The 19,283-nt window shown below is 34.6% G+C and overlaps 3 protein-coding genes and 1 non-coding gene across 4 annotated transcripts; 3 read left to right on the plus strand and 1 right to left on the minus strand.

Moving 5' to 3' along the window:
* Positions 1 to 265: 265 nt before the first annotated feature.
* Positions 266 to 2,165, minus strand: LOC18042237 (pollen-specific protein C13). Its single transcript, XM_006433964.2, has 2 exons — positions 1,876 to 2,165; positions 266 to 922 (listed from the first exon to the last, which is right to left on the minus strand). The coding sequence occupies exons 1-2, from the start codon at positions 2,027 to 2,029 to the stop codon at positions 597 to 599; spliced, it is 480 nt and encodes a 159-aa protein (XP_006434027.1). The 5' UTR covers positions 2,030 to 2,165; the 3' UTR covers positions 266 to 596.
* Positions 2,166 to 4,660: 2,495 nt separating this feature from the next.
* LOC18042504 (probable glucan 1,3-beta-glucosidase A) lies at positions 4,661 to 7,456 on the plus strand. Its single transcript, XM_006433965.2, has 8 exons — positions 4,661 to 5,008; positions 5,128 to 5,247; positions 5,335 to 5,532; positions 5,665 to 5,823; positions 5,928 to 6,097; positions 6,487 to 6,642; positions 6,748 to 7,100; positions 7,195 to 7,456. Exons 1-8 carry the CDS (start codon positions 4,751 to 4,753, stop codon positions 7,374 to 7,376), a joined length of 1,596 nt encoding a protein of 531 aa, XP_006434028.2. The 5' UTR covers positions 4,661 to 4,750; the 3' UTR covers positions 7,377 to 7,456.
* A 4,970-nt stretch (positions 7,457 to 12,426) lies between these two features.
* On the plus strand, positions 12,427 to 13,446 carry LOC18042505. Its single transcript, XM_006433966.2, has 2 exons — positions 12,427 to 12,890; positions 13,024 to 13,446. Exons 1-2 carry the CDS (start codon positions 12,553 to 12,555, stop codon positions 13,232 to 13,234), a joined length of 549 nt encoding a protein of 182 aa, XP_006434029.1. The 5' UTR covers positions 12,427 to 12,552; the 3' UTR covers positions 13,235 to 13,446.
* A 4,991-nt stretch (positions 13,447 to 18,437) lies between these two features.
* On the plus strand, positions 18,438 to 18,509 carry TRNAM-CAU. The gene has a single exon. It is a non-coding gene; the product is annotated as a tRNA-Met (tRNA).
* Positions 18,510 to 19,283: the final 774 nt, after the last annotated feature.

A 19,283-nucleotide genomic window follows, 5' to 3' on the forward strand; every position in this document is an offset into this window, starting at 1 on the left:
ATGCCTATGCACTTTTGGCGTGTGATCTTAACTGGTGAAGGCATCCTTATAAATGAGCCACAATCAGGCATGCCAGGCTGCCACTACTAAATTCCGGGAATAACATTTGTCAAACAGAAGAATACATTCTATTCAGCATTCAGACCCGATTCTCTACAATATCTTTTACTTGATATAGCGTTCTCATTTTTAACGTTAGTTGTTAGCTGAACCTAGCAAACCCTGGAAATCTGTAAATAGCTTAAACTAAATCACACTGCGGCCCTCAATTCCAGAGTTTTCAGCTAATGTTTTAGAACTCATAAAATTACAAGAGGAAAAGTAGCGGACTAGCTGAAGTCCATAGCTTCAAAGGCTGGAACAGATTTATTGCAAAAATAAATCAGGCATTACTAGCGATAAAACACATCTCAAAGCTAGAAGCACCAGCATATAAATAAATTAATAGCGTACGCGTCCTTTAACAACAAATTAAGAATTCTCTAAACATAGAAACAACACAGCCATCCGGGCACTACTAATAGAAGAGACAGTATAAGGCAACACAAAGCTTAAACAAATGGAAAGCGATAGAAAAAACCATGCCACACCATTCTCTACACATCCTCCTCCTGATATAGCCTGAGAACCTCAGCACAGCCAGACATGGGCTCTGCCTTCATGAAGCCCATTGAATTGGCATATCGGGTTTCAGAAGAAATGCCGTTGTAACTGGTCAAGATCACACGGGAACGCTCACGCCCTGGGGCAACTGTTTTGCAGTCATTCTGGGGGCTACTAATGAGGACAGCATCGCAAAGTTGATCCTGATGGTCTTCTGAAACGAGGATCTTATATGTTCCAGTTGAGTCTGTTTTCCCTTCCCTGCTATATACTACTTGCATTGACTTCCTGTCTTTGCATTCAACCTTAACCTTGGCACCTGGACACAACAAAAGATGATTAACAAAAGAATACAATTATTTCAATAGGCAGCCGCACCTCAACGGAGCAACATGTTATATAAAAACAAAATAAACCCCCCATATAGACAATAGCTAAGAGGAATTCAACAAAACACACTACCTCAATACAACACACCGACACTGTCATTACTTCCATTCTTTCTATTTTGAAACCATAACTGCTAACGTGTTTGGATAAAGCGGTCAAAAAAGAACCACTGTTCCTCCTTCCCAAACTGAGTCCTCAATGTGTTACATCAGGATACATTTTATATTTTCGAAAATATGAGACAAGAAAATGAAAATGTTTCTGGTTGGGGTTTTTAAAACTTGCAATTATAGACTTTTATCAGTGCTTTCAATGAAATTATACCAGGATTGCACTCAAAACTCCAAGACACTTTCCTAATATTTAAACTAACTAAAAATCAATAACCAAATGCTCCCAAATATTTCAAGGAATTAATCGGACCGTGACTGGAAGTTAGTATTCAAATTACATTGCTGTGATATCAATTAGTAGTAGTTCTAGAAAAGATCTAAAGTGCGAAGTTGCTCAAATCATCATGAGTGATACTGCCAGGCGGCGCTGTCTGTGATCCACAACTGCATCCCCATCCCCATCCATGAGATGTTACAGAAATAAGCCATGTGTTAATTCTAATTTGGGGATTAACTGCTCAAGTAATTATTTCTATCGGAATGTTTTTATCATATCACACAAACTCAAAGACGAGCAAACACCTAGTAGGTCACCATATTTAGATCTCATTGAGTCAATAAAAAATGAGCATGGTTTATAAAATTAATTAAAAGTCGCCGTCACTTAACGTGAAGGCGTCAAAACTTATATGCCGTCATGCAGATCTAGCAATGAAATGTACGGATCTGAAAGAGAAACAGTTAGGAGAAGTGAATGTTAGTGAGTTACCGGCGATGTAGGTGGTAGCGGGGGTCTCAAAGCCGGCTTGGCAGGTGTCGCAGTACACGCGTCCTTCAACCGAGAACGGTTTAGTGTTGGGCCGGACCGCGCTCACCAGAGCCGGCAGCACGCAGAGAGCGATCAACAACAATGTTCTAGCCATTGTCTTATGGGAGATGAAGGAAGCTGAACAAGATTGAATATTGAGAGCAAATGAGTGAATTCTAGACAGAAGCGGACCACGCACTGAGGGAGTGATATAAGGCAGTTCCAATTAGCAAAATGTGAGAAAAATAAAAAGACACAAAAAGATTGAGAGTAATTGAAGGCTTGAAGCGCGTGGAGTAATATTCTTGTGTTTCTGTTAGTAGTCGGATGCTCATGGGCCTTTCCACGTGTCAGTTTATGGAGTAAAGTGGACTCGGTGGCTATAATTTGAGGGTGAGGTGGCATGATATAAATGGATGGTGGTATCAGATTTTAGGGAACGGAGTGTAGTGGATGTGACACGGCGTGATAAGGGGCAGCTGGCGCTGTCGGTGCTCACATGGGGGATGGGGGCCAGGTGCTAGCGAGAGGGCAGCGTGTGAGGATTTCGGTGCTAAAGCGGGGCAAGTGGAGTGAGGATCAGCTGTATTCCAGCCTATGCGAGTGTAAATTCATTGCCAGTTGCGGTGGATGCGCGTAATTAGGTTGACTAAACGATTACCTTCGCATGTGGGCACCTAATGAATGTTCGTTCGTTCGTAAGTGACGTAAAGCAAAAGCAATTCTAGAATCATATGATCATTTTGATGATAGCAATGTACATAAATAAACCCACAGTATAAAATAAATTATATCTTTCTCACACCTTGGAATTAATAAGTTATAGTTGATGAGAAAAAAATTATAATTAGAAAATAAAAATATTATAGATTGTAATAAATATTACTTTTAAATAATAATTTTAAGAAAAGTAGTAAAGATATTATAAATTTTTTATCCTATTCTAAATCATAAAAATTAATATTCATCAAATATTTTAGTGTTGACCCAAATTCAAAGTCAAATGAGACTCTAATGGCCAATATCTTGTTGAACAAAGTTAAAGTAGCTTCTAAAATTGTTATTATTACATCTATCAAAGATTTTAATTAATTTCATTGCGCAGGGTATGAATACGAAAAGCATAAGGAGGCCAGCCACGAAACAAATTCCGGTTACGCTACTACGGACAAGAGCCCAGAAAAACCAAAGAAATAGCAGTGAGCCCACAAGCCAGATTGAAGAAGAATAGCGATGGGCCTTAAGTAGGTGGATGCGTAAGGTTATTAGAGTTGGACAAACCATTAAGATTTGGGGTACACGTTGTGCTGGACTTCGGCTTGATGTCGCCCACCAACAGTAACCTAGCAACTTCAACTTTCTTAAGGGTGTGTCCGACTGATTATTTTTTAGATTACATTATTATCCGTACGCAAAATTATACGGATAAGTAAAGGTAGATAATCTATGCATAATTACAAAATCTCTGATATAAGTATTGGTTCTCTTTTTTCTGGTGTGGGGGAGTGCGGTAAGTGGGGAATCGGATTCAATTTGAGCAACAGTTTAGTGATTGTGGACGAACGAGAAAATGCTTTTTACTGTAAAGAACTGACGGCAATTGCAGCCAGTTTGAAGGTGGGTTGGAAAGTAGAGGGAATCAAATATCGTCACCCACACAGAAACGTCACAGGGAGGAGGCAACACCTCATTGGAAGCACTACTTACTGGTCTCCATATGAGATGAGAATAAGCAGATAACGATCACCAAATTGCATTTACATATCTACGTGTGAATTGATGACTTCCCAAACCTGTTTAGCCTCCAAGCTAGTTGAGAAAAATATTGTCAAGGTCCATCTATGAAATAATCACCAGTTCACACCTACCTGAGGGGGGGCATCGAATCAGTAATTGCCAAGTGGCCTCCAATGTAGCTAGGCATAATAAATTAATAATGGACTTAATCGATGGCCAACTTACATTACAAGCCGAGCAATGAGACAGGCTATTAGCGGACGCTTCAATAACAATTGATCCAATGAAATATATGATGCGTCCAGCCAAAAGATTTTGCTTCACTTTAAAATGATTCTTGGAAATAAGAAGTATCGATCAAATTCATCAATCTGGTGTGTTCCACAATAAAACAAGTGGGTTTCTACTTAGCATTAAGTTGATGTCTCCACTAACGCCATGATTAATTTAATCCCCCAATTTTGGTTTTTCCCTTTCAGTTCAGCCATGCCAATTTGCTAATAAAGCCAAAATAATGCTGCAAATACCGAGCTATACATATAGTCTGGTCAACTTCTTAACAGGTTAATAAAATAATAAGCATTCCATTGAATGAGTTCTACAATCTAGAAGTTAGGCATTTAAGCTTATGACCAATTGCACGGCCTCTAATTATTCATTGATCGCGGCTTGCTATAGAGCTTACGGCTTTTTGAGGTCCTATTTTTTTACTCAACAACACACTTTTATCCTTAACAATATGCAATAATTGAAATTCAGGTCATCAAGAGTGCCAAAGTAAGAGTTTATATCGTTATCTGACCTTCATCAGGGGTACATGCTGTAGTTTGTTAAATGTTCACGTTTTCTTGAGAGCAAATTCAGTGCAGATATAGTTATTGCCAATGTTATTTTGACTGCCAAATGGATTCGCGGAATAATCAAAGTAAGCTGCAACACGTGTAATCACTATTTCTTTTACGGATATTAAATGAAATGAAAAAACAAACAGTTGAGATTCTAAGAAAGAACTTTCAACTCCTCTTATTTGCCAGAGTTTCTGGATGTTGACTCCGGCAATTTCAACCCCCATTGTGTTTTGTGTGTTTTGTGTATATATATGCACGTGCAGTCCTTGCAAGTGGCCTGCGTGGGAGAGCTAAATACAAACAAGAACCACTATCAAATGGCTATTATGTTCTCAACAAAGCAGCTTTTCAGCATATGCATAATCTTATCTTTTATGTTATCATTTTCTTACGGGAGATCACTGAACCCCGCATTTCGAATTAAAGCAGTTAATCTTGGAGGTTGGCTTGTAACCGAAGGCTGGATAAAGCCTTCTCTCTTCGATGGCATCCCCAACAAAGACTTTTTGGTCTGTGTAATTAACTCTCGATTAATCGAGCTCTACCACATTGTCTTTCGTTCTGTTTCATAATAGTATTCATCAAACATTATTAACCTTCGTGTTGGTTTTTCATATGTGTCTATCAGGATGGAACACAACTTCAGTTTAAATCGGTTACTGTCGGCAAATATCTTTGTGCAGAGAACGGTGGAGGCACGATTGTTGTTGCAAACCGGACATCTGCATCAGGCTGGGAAACATTTAAAGTTACATATTTACTTATACATCTGACAAGTGTACAGATTATCAAGTTCAGTGATATAATGATGTTGTTTCTTTATTTTCTGGTATAGTTGTGGAGAATCAATGAGACAAATTTCCATTTTAGAGTCTTTAACAAACAATTCATTGGACTTGACACCAATGGGAATGGAATTGACATAGTAGCTGAATCAAACACACCCGGTAGCTCAGAGACTTTTGAGATTGTGAGGAACTCTAACGATCTGAGTCGTGTTCGAATCAAAGCACCTAATGGGTTCTTCTTACAGGTGACTTTAAAGCTGCTTGGTGTTTGCCATATGTTAAATTATATACAAGTGGAAAAGCATGCAACAAAGAATAGACAAGGCATCATTTATTTTGTCAATGGTGTTGACAAATCTTATGACCTTAAATTATAGGCAAAAACAGAGGAGTTGGTGACAGCCGATTATGAAGGGGCTACTAGCTGGGGAGATGATGATCCATCAGTATTTGAAATGACCATTGCTGGGAGGATGCAGGGAGAGTTTCAAGTAACTAATGGCTACGGGCCGCAGAAAGCTCCACAAGTCATGAGAGTAAGGACATATTATATAGTACTAACAAGCTCATAAATTTAAGTTCATGGAAACAACTACTTCAGGTCATTCTAACATGCATTGATGATATACTTGCTTATCAGAAGCATTGGAGCACATATATAGTTGAAGATGATTTCAAGTTCATAGCTGGAAATGGACTAAATGCTGTGAGAATACCTGTTGGCTGGTGGATGGCAAGCGATCCAGCGCCTCCAGCACCTTATGTTGGAGGGTCCCTGCGAGCTCTAGACAATGCCTTCACTTGGGCACGGTATGCATTTTTTCCCTTCCCGTCAGACATCACCATTTCTGTTTCTACTTCACAAGACCTCACTATCATGGGTGGTCCTGTCCATAATACACCAAAGTATGGGGTGCCTAAGCCTATGATGTTATGGTCACAGCATCAATGCCCCTAGATGTCACTTTTTTTCATTTAAAACTGCACATGATTTGTTACATGGTCCATACACTGTACATATGGTCCATACACTGATGAACAACTGCTACCAGACTAAGAGTTTAATTGAATTGAGTAGCTTCACCATCAAACCTGTTGTGAGTGAATAGGGTAATTATGAGATTTTATCATTCTACAGTCAGTCTATATTCCTTGAAGATGAAAATTTATCCTTTATCTTACTGTATTCTATCTCACAGGAAGTATGGACTGAGGATCATAATTGATCTACATGCTGCCCCTGGCTCACAAAATGGTTTTGAACATAGCTCTTCTAGAGATGGTTCTCAGGAATGGGGCTTAACAGACGATAACATACAACAGACGGTTGCCGTTATAGACTTCCTAACTGCCAGGTCAAATAAATATACTGCATTTCAAATCTCCTGAAATCTTTGTGCTGATTTTAAGTTTATGCTACTAATGAAGTCCTTTCAAATTTTGACTTCATGCAACTTTAGGTATGCAAGGAGTCCAAGCCTTTATGCAGTTGAGCTTATTAATGAACCTCTCTCACCAGGAGCATCTCTAGAGAGTGTAAACAAGTATTACAAAGCTGGTTATGATGCTGTACGAAAACATTCATCCACAGCCTATGTGGTGATGTCTAACAGGCTAGGACCAATGGATCCCAGAGAGCTTTTCCCCTTAGCAAGTGGCTTAAGAGGATCTGTGATTGATGTTCATTATTACAATCTCTTTTCTGATATATTCAATAGCATGACTGTGCAACAAAACATAGATTTCGTCTACACAAATAGAAGTGCACAGTTGAATCAAATCACCACATCAAATGGCCCTCTCACTTTTGTTGGTGTGTGAATGTACCCGTAACTTTTTACCTGTCATTTTGACTCAATCGATGCCTCAGAATTGCTAGTTTACTCTATTCAGTTATATTGTTTCAGGTGAATGGGTGGCAGAGTGGCAAGTTTCAGGAGCATCAAAGGAGGATCTCCGGAGATTTGCCAAAGCGCAACTAGAGGTGTATGGTAGAGCAACTTTTGGCTGGGCTTATTGGACACTAAAGAATGTGAACAATCACTGGAGTCTTGAGTGGATGATCAAGAATGGCTACATCAAGCTTTAAATTGTAACATTATCAGTTCAATGACCTGGAAATGCAAATAAAATTCCATATTATGCCTTCCAAGTCTACAATATTGCATGTAATGTTGGTAAGTCTTTCAGGATTAATCAAAACTCATTGGAAACGGCAAGAATCTCTTTCTTTTCTAATGAAAAAGCTTGAAAGAATCAATGGATGCAAAGCGCTTGAGTGCCTGGTGTCCATTGGAAGTTAACTTGATGGAGGAGCTTTTAGATGCTACCAATCCAACGATGTGGGCGCCAAACTTTTTTACCCAATAAATGCGACTCAAAACGAAACAATCTCAAGTGGAATCCATCGTAGATTGAAGTGACACTCGAACCTTTATGCACCCATCACAAGCTTTTTGTCCACGCCTGTTTCAGTGAGAAACATTCATTATGATAACATCCCACATAAAAATCGACTTGCCGTCGCTGTAATATAAAACGTAATACAACTTGTGTGTATATATATAACGTAACATTTATGCCATTAACATTGGTGATCGATCTATAGTTCTATTTTATATATATACAACCGGACATGTTGCATCAGGGGCTATTTTTCTGGGATATTATTGAAGATGTGTTGCTTGTTACTAGTCGCTGTTGCAGATGCAACTTAAAATCTCATCTACTATTTGTCAACTTGTGGGTGCAAGCTTAGCTCCTAAGCAACAACTTTTGGTTAACAAATTCTTTAGCAAATGATTGGAGACTACTTTAAAGAGAAGAAACAATTTATCTTCAAATGTGCGGACACTGGACAGCTCAACACGGACGTGTATTTAAAGTAGTCTGGGATTGGACCATTCATCAAATGGGTCCAACTCAGGAGACCTCTCGAGGATCAAGTTCAAATGTTCAATATTTGCCATTTGTGAGAATTATTATCTTTGACATTGAATTGAATGGAGCAATGGGGCAAAATGATCATTAGAAAATTTAATTAAAAAAGAAACCACCAGTTGGGCACATGAAGCCAGTCATGATCAGTAGAGCTGCAAAAGCAAAATGAAAAAAAAAAAAAGGCGAAAATGAATATGGGAGAACTTTTTATATGGTGTCAAAATATTCGTTAACCAATTATGTTAACATTGTCTTAAAAAGGATCCTTATGATTGAACAATAAATTGAAAATGGTTCTTCTTCGTAGCAGTTATAAAATTCGGATTCGACATTATTTATGCTAAATAGCAGTTTATGTACAGCATTAAAATCCGAATTTTTGTCAAAGAAATCCTGATATAGGATTAATTTATAATTTATACCCATGAAATTTAATTCATTCATTCTGCATATAAGCTTTTTCAGACATAGGAAAGACATAAATGTGAGTGATGATGAAATTTGATGCCTGATAAGTACAACGGCAAACTTATTTTAACAGGATGACAAAGCTTGCAGGACTCGTAAATGGCATTGTGTTCCAAAAAAAGAAATGGCTCTTTCGATCTTCTTTGGATCGCTTTCTTAGGTCATCCTCCATTTAATTAGAAGTAGGCAACCTTTTATTTATTTATTTATTTATTTATACTATGGTTTTAATTTTATCAGGCTACACTCCAAAATACATGTCCAATACAAACGAGATTTACCTCACAATTAAACGTAATTATTTTTTGAAAATATATGTATAATAAGTCTCCCAGAAAAGCGACTGGTACCTACTGATTCCATTCGTTAAAAGAGAAGAGTCTTTGCCAAATCAGGGGCGGGCATCTGGCAAAAGTGGGCATATTTTAAGAAGAAAATTGACAAACTTAGGTTAAAAGTTGGAATATATTGAGCTTAGGTTTTGTAGCATATCTAATTGGAAAGTGAGCACAGATACCAATTGTGCTTTAATTTAGAAGACAAGCCATGCAATCAAAATCTTATGGAATCTCATAGATGTTACAGATGCTAGTTCCTATAATTTGCTCAGATTTAGGGCTGGAATAACTCCGCATCTATAGTAAAATAATCTCTTCTTTATGATAAAGTTATACACGTATAACTCCGCATTTATAGCAAAATAATCTCTTCTTTATCATAAAGTGTGTGTGTGTATATATATAATGTGATTTTATTCTTCTTTTATAATTGTTCATATTCAGATTAACCATTGAATGCTTTTTCTTTTTTCTTTTTTTAAAATAAATAAATATTACTTTGTAACATCAGATTTGATATTTGTTATATCGTGATACATATAAATGAAGGCTTACTCAAACCTTCGCCTTTCCACTTCATTCCTCTAAGAGTCCATTTGTAATTGCTTTTGAGAGACTAAAAAATAATTTTGAAAAGTTAAAAGATAATTTTAGTGTTTAGTAAATTTTTTTAGAAATCACTTTGGCAAAACACCCAATCTTATGGCAGCTTTGGAAAGTAAGAAATGAGTAGTTTTTCAAGATTTTATTTTGAGAATCACTTTTATAGTTAATGCAATTTCATATACATCCTCATTTATATTATAAAAATCTAAATTTATCCTTATTAATTAATAAATAAAATTATTAATTTTAAAGAGATTATTATTATTATTATTACTACTACTACTGGTTATATTAAGATAACAAAACAAAAAATAAAATCAATAATATAAATATTTATTTTAGTCATTGATTTTATTATATGCACACAATAAAAAATATTGTATATACATGTTTATAAGTGTTTAAATAAATTTTGTTTAACATTACATCCAATTAAAGTCGTTTATATTCCTACAATAGTTTAATAATAAGATTTACCAAACACATACGAGTGCTTTTAAAACTCACAGCACTTTTAAAAATAAATTTTACCAAATATTTAATTAATTTTTTTTTACAATTAATTATTTTTACAGCATAACTAGTAACAATTATTTTAAAAGTTACAGTACTACCCAATTCACCCTAAATCTTGTTAGTTGTTTCTATCGTTTACTATAAATTTCCAATCAAGTGTTTATATGCTGAACGTTTCTTAATTTAATCAGTTCTAAATGGTCATGATATGATAGTATATAAAGATATTTTAACATCATAATATGATAAAGACTTTTATTTATTTATTTATTGAAAGAAGAAAATTGGTACGCAGTTGATTTCATTAAGATTCTAACAAATAATTGTTTAAACCGTAACCCCCGGCCAAGAACATTAAAGAGAATACTATGGCTGTGACCATATTAATAATACCACAATATGGACTATGGCTGTTTTCTACAGAATGGCTCTGTAACTGCTAATAAATTAAGGGGATTAATTACTTGATTAAATGGTTGGATTGCGAGGGAATAAGCAGGCAACTGCACGTGCAGTGAGATTGGCACTGATTCTACTAACAACTTGAAATATTGTGAGGGTTTAATTTCCATGCATAGCAGCAAGTGGGCAGACCAGGGGGATGATCCCACTTCCCTAAATAATTGATGCTCTCACTGCACACAACCGCTGGAAAGAAGACTCATCACACAGCCGGATCCGGATCCGGATTTGTTGGCCCCAAATGAACTGCCTATGAAAATTACATAACCATTCATATCATAGGCGTGGGCGATTCTATTTTCAACCTATATTTAGAGTTGATTTTTTAGGTTTTGTTTCGGTTGATTAACCCGAAAATTTAATTTTGTTCAAAACCTAAAAGTTTAATTTTTCTCTATCTTAAAAACCGAATCCTACCAAGGACTAACTTTGATTATTTTGGATTCACGTATTTTCAAAAACTTAGAATTTACTCTTTCTTTTTTTTTTCTTGTAGATTAAAGTAGTGCAATAGAAGTTTACAATTAAAGAATAAATAGATGTGATCTAAATATGTTTTACATAAATCTAGATCTTATGCGTGTCGTCACACATGTTATGATGCATGATAGAACGCATGTTGATAGTTTATTGACAGGATTGTGAGATCTACAAAATAATTCGACTGATAAAATCTTGATATACATCCTATCGTGCACCAATTAGATTTCATCTTGCATAGGTTCCTCTTCAATAATGCATATGCAATTTCAAGAAAATACAAATAACTGCAGTAGACTTAATAGAACCATGCTAAGAAATTCACTGCTACATTATTTAAAGTGCATTTGGGATTGAGGTGCTGTAACTTAAAAATTACAGCTGTTGTGAAAAAAAAATTATAATTATAAAATAAAAATTAGTAATATATAGTAAATATAAACTTAAAATAATAATTTTGATAAGATTATTAACGATATAATAAATTTTTCATTATACAAGTGAAAAATCATATCAACATATCTTTCAAGTTACAATAATTAGTATTCACCAAACACTTTAATACTGTAACTTAAAAAATATAACTGTTCAATCTCAATCTCAAACGCACCGTTAATCTTGAGGGTCGGAACCTATCCCTCATCCTCAGTCCGAATGCACACCAAACTAGCACTCGTGCGGGTGGGTCAAATCAGCTTTTTCGCAAAAAGCACTTATTACCGGGAAGTGCTTACCTAGGATTTCATTTCATTAGAACCTAGGCAAACACTCACCTTACATATTGACTACGAAGATTGTAAGAATCTTATTTAATTAGCAAGTTTTTTTGACAAAATGGTGAGGGTAGGCTTTCTCATACAAAAACAAAACAACATCAATTCGTCCTTTGATGGTAACGTTTTAAAATTTTTCTTTCTACTTTTTTATTTATTTGGTGATGTAATTAATTGGTGACGTTGGTTGTAACAATTTTTTAGTAGCTTCCAAAGTTCAAACTCAACTCAACACAACACACAAAATTTGACTGCTGTCATCATGAAATGGATAGATAATGAAGAAGAAGGGCATCCAAAGCCTTCTTCTGTAAACAGAATAATAGTACCGTCTACGATCTACTGTCCACGTCAAAAAGGAGAAGGAAAATTAATTTAAATAAATTAGTCATTAAAAGACAAAGAAAGCTGACATGGATTTCCTCCTATAATGCAATTGCAAGCAGAACTTGGATCACTTGAAAGTTAAATAATAAATAAATAAAAATAAACGGCCCAGATTCGCTGTGTACAGTTACAGTTGCGGTTCCCATCCTAGCTGTCTCTTGTTTCTTTCTTTTCTTTTATATTCCCAATCTCCACTTGCTCTTCACTTCTCCTTCTTCCTTGGCCTTGGCCTTGCCTTTGCCCTCTCTCTCTCTCCCTCTCTCTCTGTGAAAATCTTTCTTGAATTCCATTAAATATGTTGCTGGGCAAGAGGCCACGTCCACCCATGAAGAGAACAACAAGCTTGAGTGAAATCTCCTTTGATCTGGATGGTGGTGGTGATGATTCATCATCAGCAGCAGCCTCGCATCAGCAAAAAAATCCCACCGCCGCACTGACCAAGCACCCAGGCTCCGGTGGAGGTGGGGTTGATGATGTGGATCAACGGTTCTTGTCGACGGTTTCATCACCTAGAAATAATAATAATAATAATAATAGACATTCAGCTGATTTTCTTGAGACCCCTCACTTCTTGAGAACTTGTGGCCTCTGTAAGCGTAGACTGGTGCCTGGCCGTGACATATACATGTACAGGTAGGTTAGGGTATATGCATGCTAAAGCTTTTATCTATCTATCTATCTATATATATATATATATATCAAGATTAACTAGTTAATTGCTAATTGATGATTTGCTCAGATTGTTTTTGTTGATGTGTTTTTGTAGGGGTGATAGTGCGTTTTGTAGCTTGGAATGCAGGCAGCAACAAATGAATCAAGATGAGAGGAAACAGAAGTGTACTTCGCATGGCCATGCGTCGGCTTCGGCTTCACCTTCAGCAGCAAAGAAAGAAGCTGCTGCTGCTGCATCATCCACTGCTGCCAGATCCCAAGTCTCTTCCAAAGGTGAAAGAGATACTGTGGCTGCAGCTGTGTAGGTCAAATATTATATCAACTTGGTAGCCAATATTAATGTTATGCAAAAATTAATGGGACAAGTTTTGGTGGTGGTGGCGTTATTATTATGACATCTTATATGTGAATCTGAGAAGCCAGCACATATTATATGAATTAGTTTGTGTTCCCTCTTCCCTTCGATCATCTGTTTCTACTTTCTAGTACCTAAGAAGAATTAAGAATTACAGATTCACAAGGGTTTAGTACTTGGTTGATTGATTTTGTCATCAATTATTAATTTATCTAATTAATTAATTCTCTTTAAAAAGTGTGCGTCTACATATATATATATATATATATATATATATATATATAAAGAGAGAAAAATGATTTAGTCTGAAATTTTAAAGTGTGTAAAAATTTTAAAATTGCATGGTTTTAAAAGTTTAAAACTCTAAGTCTTTAAAACTGTGTAATTTTAAAAATTTTTTGAACTTTTCCCGCACTTTAAAATTCACCAAAAAATTAATATATATATATATATATTAAAATTAAGAATAAATTAAAAAATAAAAATACATAAATTTCAATACATCATACAAGGACTCTATATATAAAAAATAAGAATCGCTGGTTCATTCAAGTGGAAGAAATTAATGGGCCAATGGTTTATGGTTTTGGTTGGATTTGGAGTGTGATGGTACTGATTTTGAAGATATTCCCGTGGTTTTCTCTAGTGCCGCTGTGCCACCACCTGCCTTTTTGTTACTCAACCTCATCCACATGAATTGCTCTTGTAAAGAAGAATAATTCATTTTCCCCAAATGGGTGCCAAGTTATTTCTCCCTATAACTATTAGTATAACATGTTCATGAAGTCCAATATCTGCTTCAATATTTCGTTCCCCATGGCCGAGCCAACTGTTCAAGTAATCAGTAGCACCATTTACACAAATACATTATATTAATCTTTATATTTGCATAAAAGAAGATTCAAGAGCTTGAATTGTAAGTATGGTCTGGTCTTTTTAGGAAAATATTATAACAAATTTGATCTACTCTTGGTCAATGAACACGTACGTATGCTGTATCCTGATTGTACCATTACATAGCTTGGTTAAGCAGGTGGTTAAAATAAAAAGAGTAAGTTAAGGAATAATCTAAATCTTATCAAATATCAATAAATGAATAAAGGCTGTGTGGATAAACACTGAAAAGTAAAAATTTGTCATTGATTTAGTGCTATTCACATAATTTATCATTGATTTAGTATATAATATTGAGATAAAAAAGTATTATTTATATTACATTCTTTTAGAGTATTTTCAAATAGTTTTTTTTTTCACCATCCACGCGTACTGAATGAATATAGAGACTAAAAATGAATCCCAAATTAATAATGACTCAAATGAATCCATAAATTAATAATGAAAATTGAGAAATAACTGTAAATTTGGGATGTTGCAGTTAACATTTGGTTATGAAAGGAATTTGGAGACTCACATGGGGCCCAGTCAGGCTTGCAAAGAGTAGGTCCCATTTTGCACAATACAAGGAAAAATAAAAGAAAAATAATTGGAAAAAAGATTTCAATTGGCATTTTAACTTACTAGCGATTCTAGCGGTGGTGCATATTTGTGGGAGTGGGACCACAATAAAATGAATAAGATGTCCCCACAACTTTTTCCGGTGGGCCCCATGAATTGCCTCCACATGATTTCTCTCTTTCGATTTTTAACTCTCCCTCTTTCCTCCTCTTATTTGTTTTAATTGTCACAATTAATTAATCAATTGAGAAAGTGATGGACCGGTGATAATAATTCATAACCAACACGAAACATCACCAATTATTTCATCTTTTAAATTATTATTTATTTACTTTTACTTGATAAAAAAAAAGGGTTTGGTGAAATCTTGATTATTTTCGTCTGGGTTTATGATTTCAACATGTATTTTTATGAAATTCAAACTGACCAAAAAAAAAGAGAAATTTATAAAAATAACTATAAAATTTTTGTTATTTTTACAATTAATCCTTTCAATTTTTTTCTATCAACATTAGTCAAACACACACTTTTCTCCCCAAATTATCATTCTTTACAAACCAAAAGCAACTTTCTTTCTCCCCTTTCGTCAAATCAAAAATAGCTTTCCACTCTTAAATCATCAACCAACGACGACGGTAAAATGCAACTATAAAAGTGAAATCCGATCATAATTTATCCAGATCCAACATTAATCGGCATCACATAGTGGTATGAGTTATTTTCTGAACTTGTTCGAGAGTTTCAGTGAATCTGACGACAAGCAGTCTGTCGCACCAATCTTCGGTTTGGGAAATTGCTCAACACATGAAGGGCAATCAATAACTATTTAGATTCATTTAAAGGAGCAGACAACCACCACAAAACAACACCACCACCATTATTCTCAAACTACAACCACTATTATTCTAAAATTTCATTTTAAATTAATGAAATATAAATAAAATGGCTAACCTAGTTTTGTTGAAGACTGTAGATGGTAGATCGGACGCTGATGAGGGATGGAGCCGCCGCCGACGAGGGTTGCAGCAACCCGCCGACAAGGGTTGATGTTTCTTCGGTTTGGGAGAGATGAGTGAAAGAGAGATTGTTGGGGGAGAGATGAGAGAGGGGTATTTTGGTATCAAAGGTTTTTTTATGGCTAATGTTGATAGAAATTTGTTTGGGGGGTTAAGATGGAAAAAGGAAAAAGGTTTATGGTTATAGGTGTAAATTTCCAAAAAAAAAAAAAAAAAAAAATTAGTTATCAAGACTAGTGCATGTTTACCAATTCCAAGTCGCTCACTTTATATACCGAGCGACTGATTGCAGCAAGAAAATATCTCTTCGCACTTTACCATTTTGGTAATAACTTCATGATTTTATTGTGAAGTTAAGAGACGTACCATTTGAAATTTGTCACTCATTTTAATGTTTTTCAATTACCGAAGTATTTTTTCAACAAAAATAAAATGTTTATGCTCTGCTTATTGTTGGATCAATTCAACACAACTTCATTTTCGGTGTACAATAAAAAGCATGAAGGGACGAAGGCAACACGAATTATCCCTTTCAAGAGCATTCTAAACGAGCCACATTTTTATTATTTTGACTTTTTGAGACATTAAAACAAAGATATTTATTCATATTTATTATCTTGTTTCTCCTTATAAAAGTAACGAGTAATGACGATATGTTTATAAATAGTCAATGACCATCGTGTGTTAGTCTGTTAGAAAAATAATATATTATTTACATTTCAATTTTTTTTTCAAATATAGTTTAAAATTAGTAGTGTCCAACAACATTAAATTATTTCTTTTCTTGTTATAATAAATCAGAATTCCCTCAAAATTATTTGTAGCCAATTTTAGTTGTATAGTTTTAATGTATCGTAGTTGTTCAAGAGTTTTTTATTGTCAAAGTTAGAAGTAGGGCAAAGCTGCATTTTTTTTTTCTAATCCTTGTTTCCCTCAAAATTCAAAGTTGGGTGCCAATAAAAAAAAAAAAAAGTTGTTTAAAGACCACTCAGATCTAATTCCCAAGGACATCATTGTTTAAGAACTTACTTTCTATATATGATTTATTAGTTGATATTTCCATATTTACCATGAACCGAAATTCAAATCTTGATAATCTTCCATTTTCTAATAAGAAATTGGTTTAATATTGCTTTCATTAGAGGTTCTGGGCGGGAATTTTCACCAAATTGCACCTTCCATTGTGCTCAGAACGAGGAAACTATTATCGTAATTATTCACACACACAAAAAAAAAAAAAAAACCCCACTTTTAGAAGATACTTCTATTGTAAGTTACTTCCAATTCTTGCTTGAACAGAAACAATTTTCTAATTACATCATTAATTTAGACAGACACCCACTTGCCCAAGTGGGCATATGTGTCTGCATCAAAACCCTAATTAGCTCTCATCAACCCACACTTAATTATTGTGTTTATTTTGCCATCAATTAATTTAAAAAGAATATCAGTCAAGTCATTTTGATGGGGTCAGCCACCAGTGGCGAGCCTGATTTGCCACCTCAATGGCTGGTGTCATTTTGCATTAAAAATATTAATAATAATTGCTATATATAATGCTTAAGATTGTGTTAATCGTTTGTAGAATTTTGTTACTATTTGGGGAAGGGTCAATCTGATTCTGTACTGTTAATTCAAGATGTGACGATTTCTAAGAGAATTTTAGTATTAATCTATCTAAAGATCATTGATAATTATTGGCACGATTGACGATCCTCTTTTGTATCGACTACTCAGCATCCTCCGGAATCTAATTGTTATGTAAATAACCAAAAGATTAACAACAAATTCTGGTTGATATTGGCAGGACGCTAATTTTTAATTATAAATAAAGACATGCAAGATTCTTATACGCTCATTACAAAATAAACAAGTAAAACGATCACTGAAGCATCCATTTGTTATTTCATCAAATTATCGGTGTCAACACCCCAATGTTTATTGTGAATGTTGAAAGGGGAAAAGAAGGGGTAATAAAAACCTCATAAATTTATGAGAAGTTAACATTTTTACAGAAAAGATGATCATTGAGCAACAAATTGGAAGCACAGTCGTTGTCGAATTGTCAATTTTGAGGCTGTGTTTTTTTCATTTGCATTGTTGTTTTCTGGGGTTCCGACTTGTTTGGAGGATATGCCCCATAAAGCTTTTGATGACTTTTCCCGATTTTGAAGAGGTTTTCTTTGGTCGATTCCCCACTTCACTACTTGCAAAGGAGGGTTATAAGAGTAAGTAATCGAAAAAAAAAAAGCATAAATTCCCTCTAAATTTGATTGGTTACTGTAGACGAAGAACATGCAGCAGGCAATTGTGATATGTAATACTAGTGATTTTTCAAATTTAATTAAATATTGTTGTTCACCATCGTTGGAAAATTATATTTTGATTGTCATTTTTTATTCTTTAAAAAAAAAGAATTACATTTATTATCATTTTGGAAAAAGAACTAACAAGAAGCATTCTAAGTATTATTTTTCTATTTTATTTTGAAGAGCATTCCAAGTATAGATTATTTAATTTCAAAAAGATATAAATTAAAAAAATAGACGACGCTATCACCTTTTAAGTATTTGAAAATGCCCTAGCTAACTAACCGATATTTTAGTTTAAAATGATGGATGGAATAGAGAACTCTTTCAATTTTATACTACTTATAAAGACATAGGAGCAGGCTTGTCAACAATCAGAGTGGCGCAGCGGAAGCGTGGTGGGCCCATAACCCACAGGTCCCAGGATCGAAACCTGGCTCTGATAAGAGTGGCTTCCAAAACGTATGTGTACATATTTTTTAACCGCATCGTTCGTGCTAGTAATAATGGGGTCCCGTCTCCTAATTCGGGCTATTACTAAATATATTCTTTTGTTCCATGATATATTTCAGGCAAGTGAATCAGTCGTATTATTATTGTTCAGATTGAAATGTGCGGAGTGGGTCAATAATGCTTGAGACATGTATTTATTGTGAGTACCTATATTATTTTCGATTGGTATTTATGGCTTGATTACGAGTTGAAATATGGTTCAGACATTGATGTGTCTTGAAGTTATAATAATGCATTATTAATCAACATTGTAACGTTCTCTGATTTTTTTGATAGTCATCAATTAAAAAGAGATATTTTTTCAATTTTTTGTTATGGCTATTGCATCTGTTGAAGCAGCTATCATATTAGTTATTATTTCGTTAGTTTATTGTAGGGTTGGCAAAATTTGGGTTTGGGTATTGTGATACCCAGTCCGGATGTAATTTTTAAATATCCGGGTCGGCTTTTTAAGCCCCACATCCGGGAACCCGAATTTTATATTTTTAATATTATATATGTATATATTTTTTTATAATTTATAAGTTTTAAATTTATTTCAATAAAATTTGACATGAAAATATAAACTTTAAGTGTTTAAAACTTTAGATATATGTAATAGATGAGTCACATAAATATAAATATTTAAAATAATATATTTTATAATTTTTTTTAATAAAATTCAGGTTCCGAGTTTATCAAGTGATGTCCAAAATCGTCTCGACTT

This window comes from Citrus clementina, unplaced genomic scaffold (genome assembly GCF_000493195.1).
Source record: "Citrus clementina cultivar Clemenules unplaced genomic scaffold, Citrus_clementina_v1.0 scaffold_5, whole genome shotgun sequence".
In the NCBI taxonomy this organism is placed as follows: Eukaryota; Viridiplantae; Streptophyta; class Magnoliopsida; order Sapindales; family Rutaceae; genus Citrus; species Citrus x clementina.

Coding starts and splice junctions, on each gene's coding strand:
- LOC18042237 (XM_006433964.2), bottom strand. CDS start 2,029: ATGGCTAGAACATTGTTGTTGATCGCTCTCTGCGTGCTGCCGGCTCTG. Junction 923..1,875: donor CGCTACCACCTACATCGCCG/GTAACTCACTAA, acceptor TGTTGTGTCCAG/GTGCCAAGGTTAAGGTTGAA.
- LOC18042504 (XM_006433965.2), top strand. CDS start 4,751: ATGCACGTGCAGTCCTTGCAAGTGGCCTGCGTGGGAGAGCTAAATACA. Junction 5,533..5,664: donor CTAATGGGTTCTTCTTACAG/GTGACTTTAAAG, acceptor CTTAAATTATAG/GCAAAAACAGAGGAGTTGGT. Junction 6,643..6,747: donor ATAGACTTCCTAACTGCCAG/GTCAAATAAATA, acceptor ATGCAACTTTAG/GTATGCAAGGAGTCCAAGCC.
- LOC18042505 (XM_006433966.2), top strand. CDS start 12,553: ATGTTGCTGGGCAAGAGGCCACGTCCACCCATGAAGAGAACAACAAGC. Junction 12,891..13,023: donor CGTGACATATACATGTACAG/GTAGGTTAGGGT, acceptor GTGTTTTTGTAG/GGGTGATAGTGCGTTTTGTA.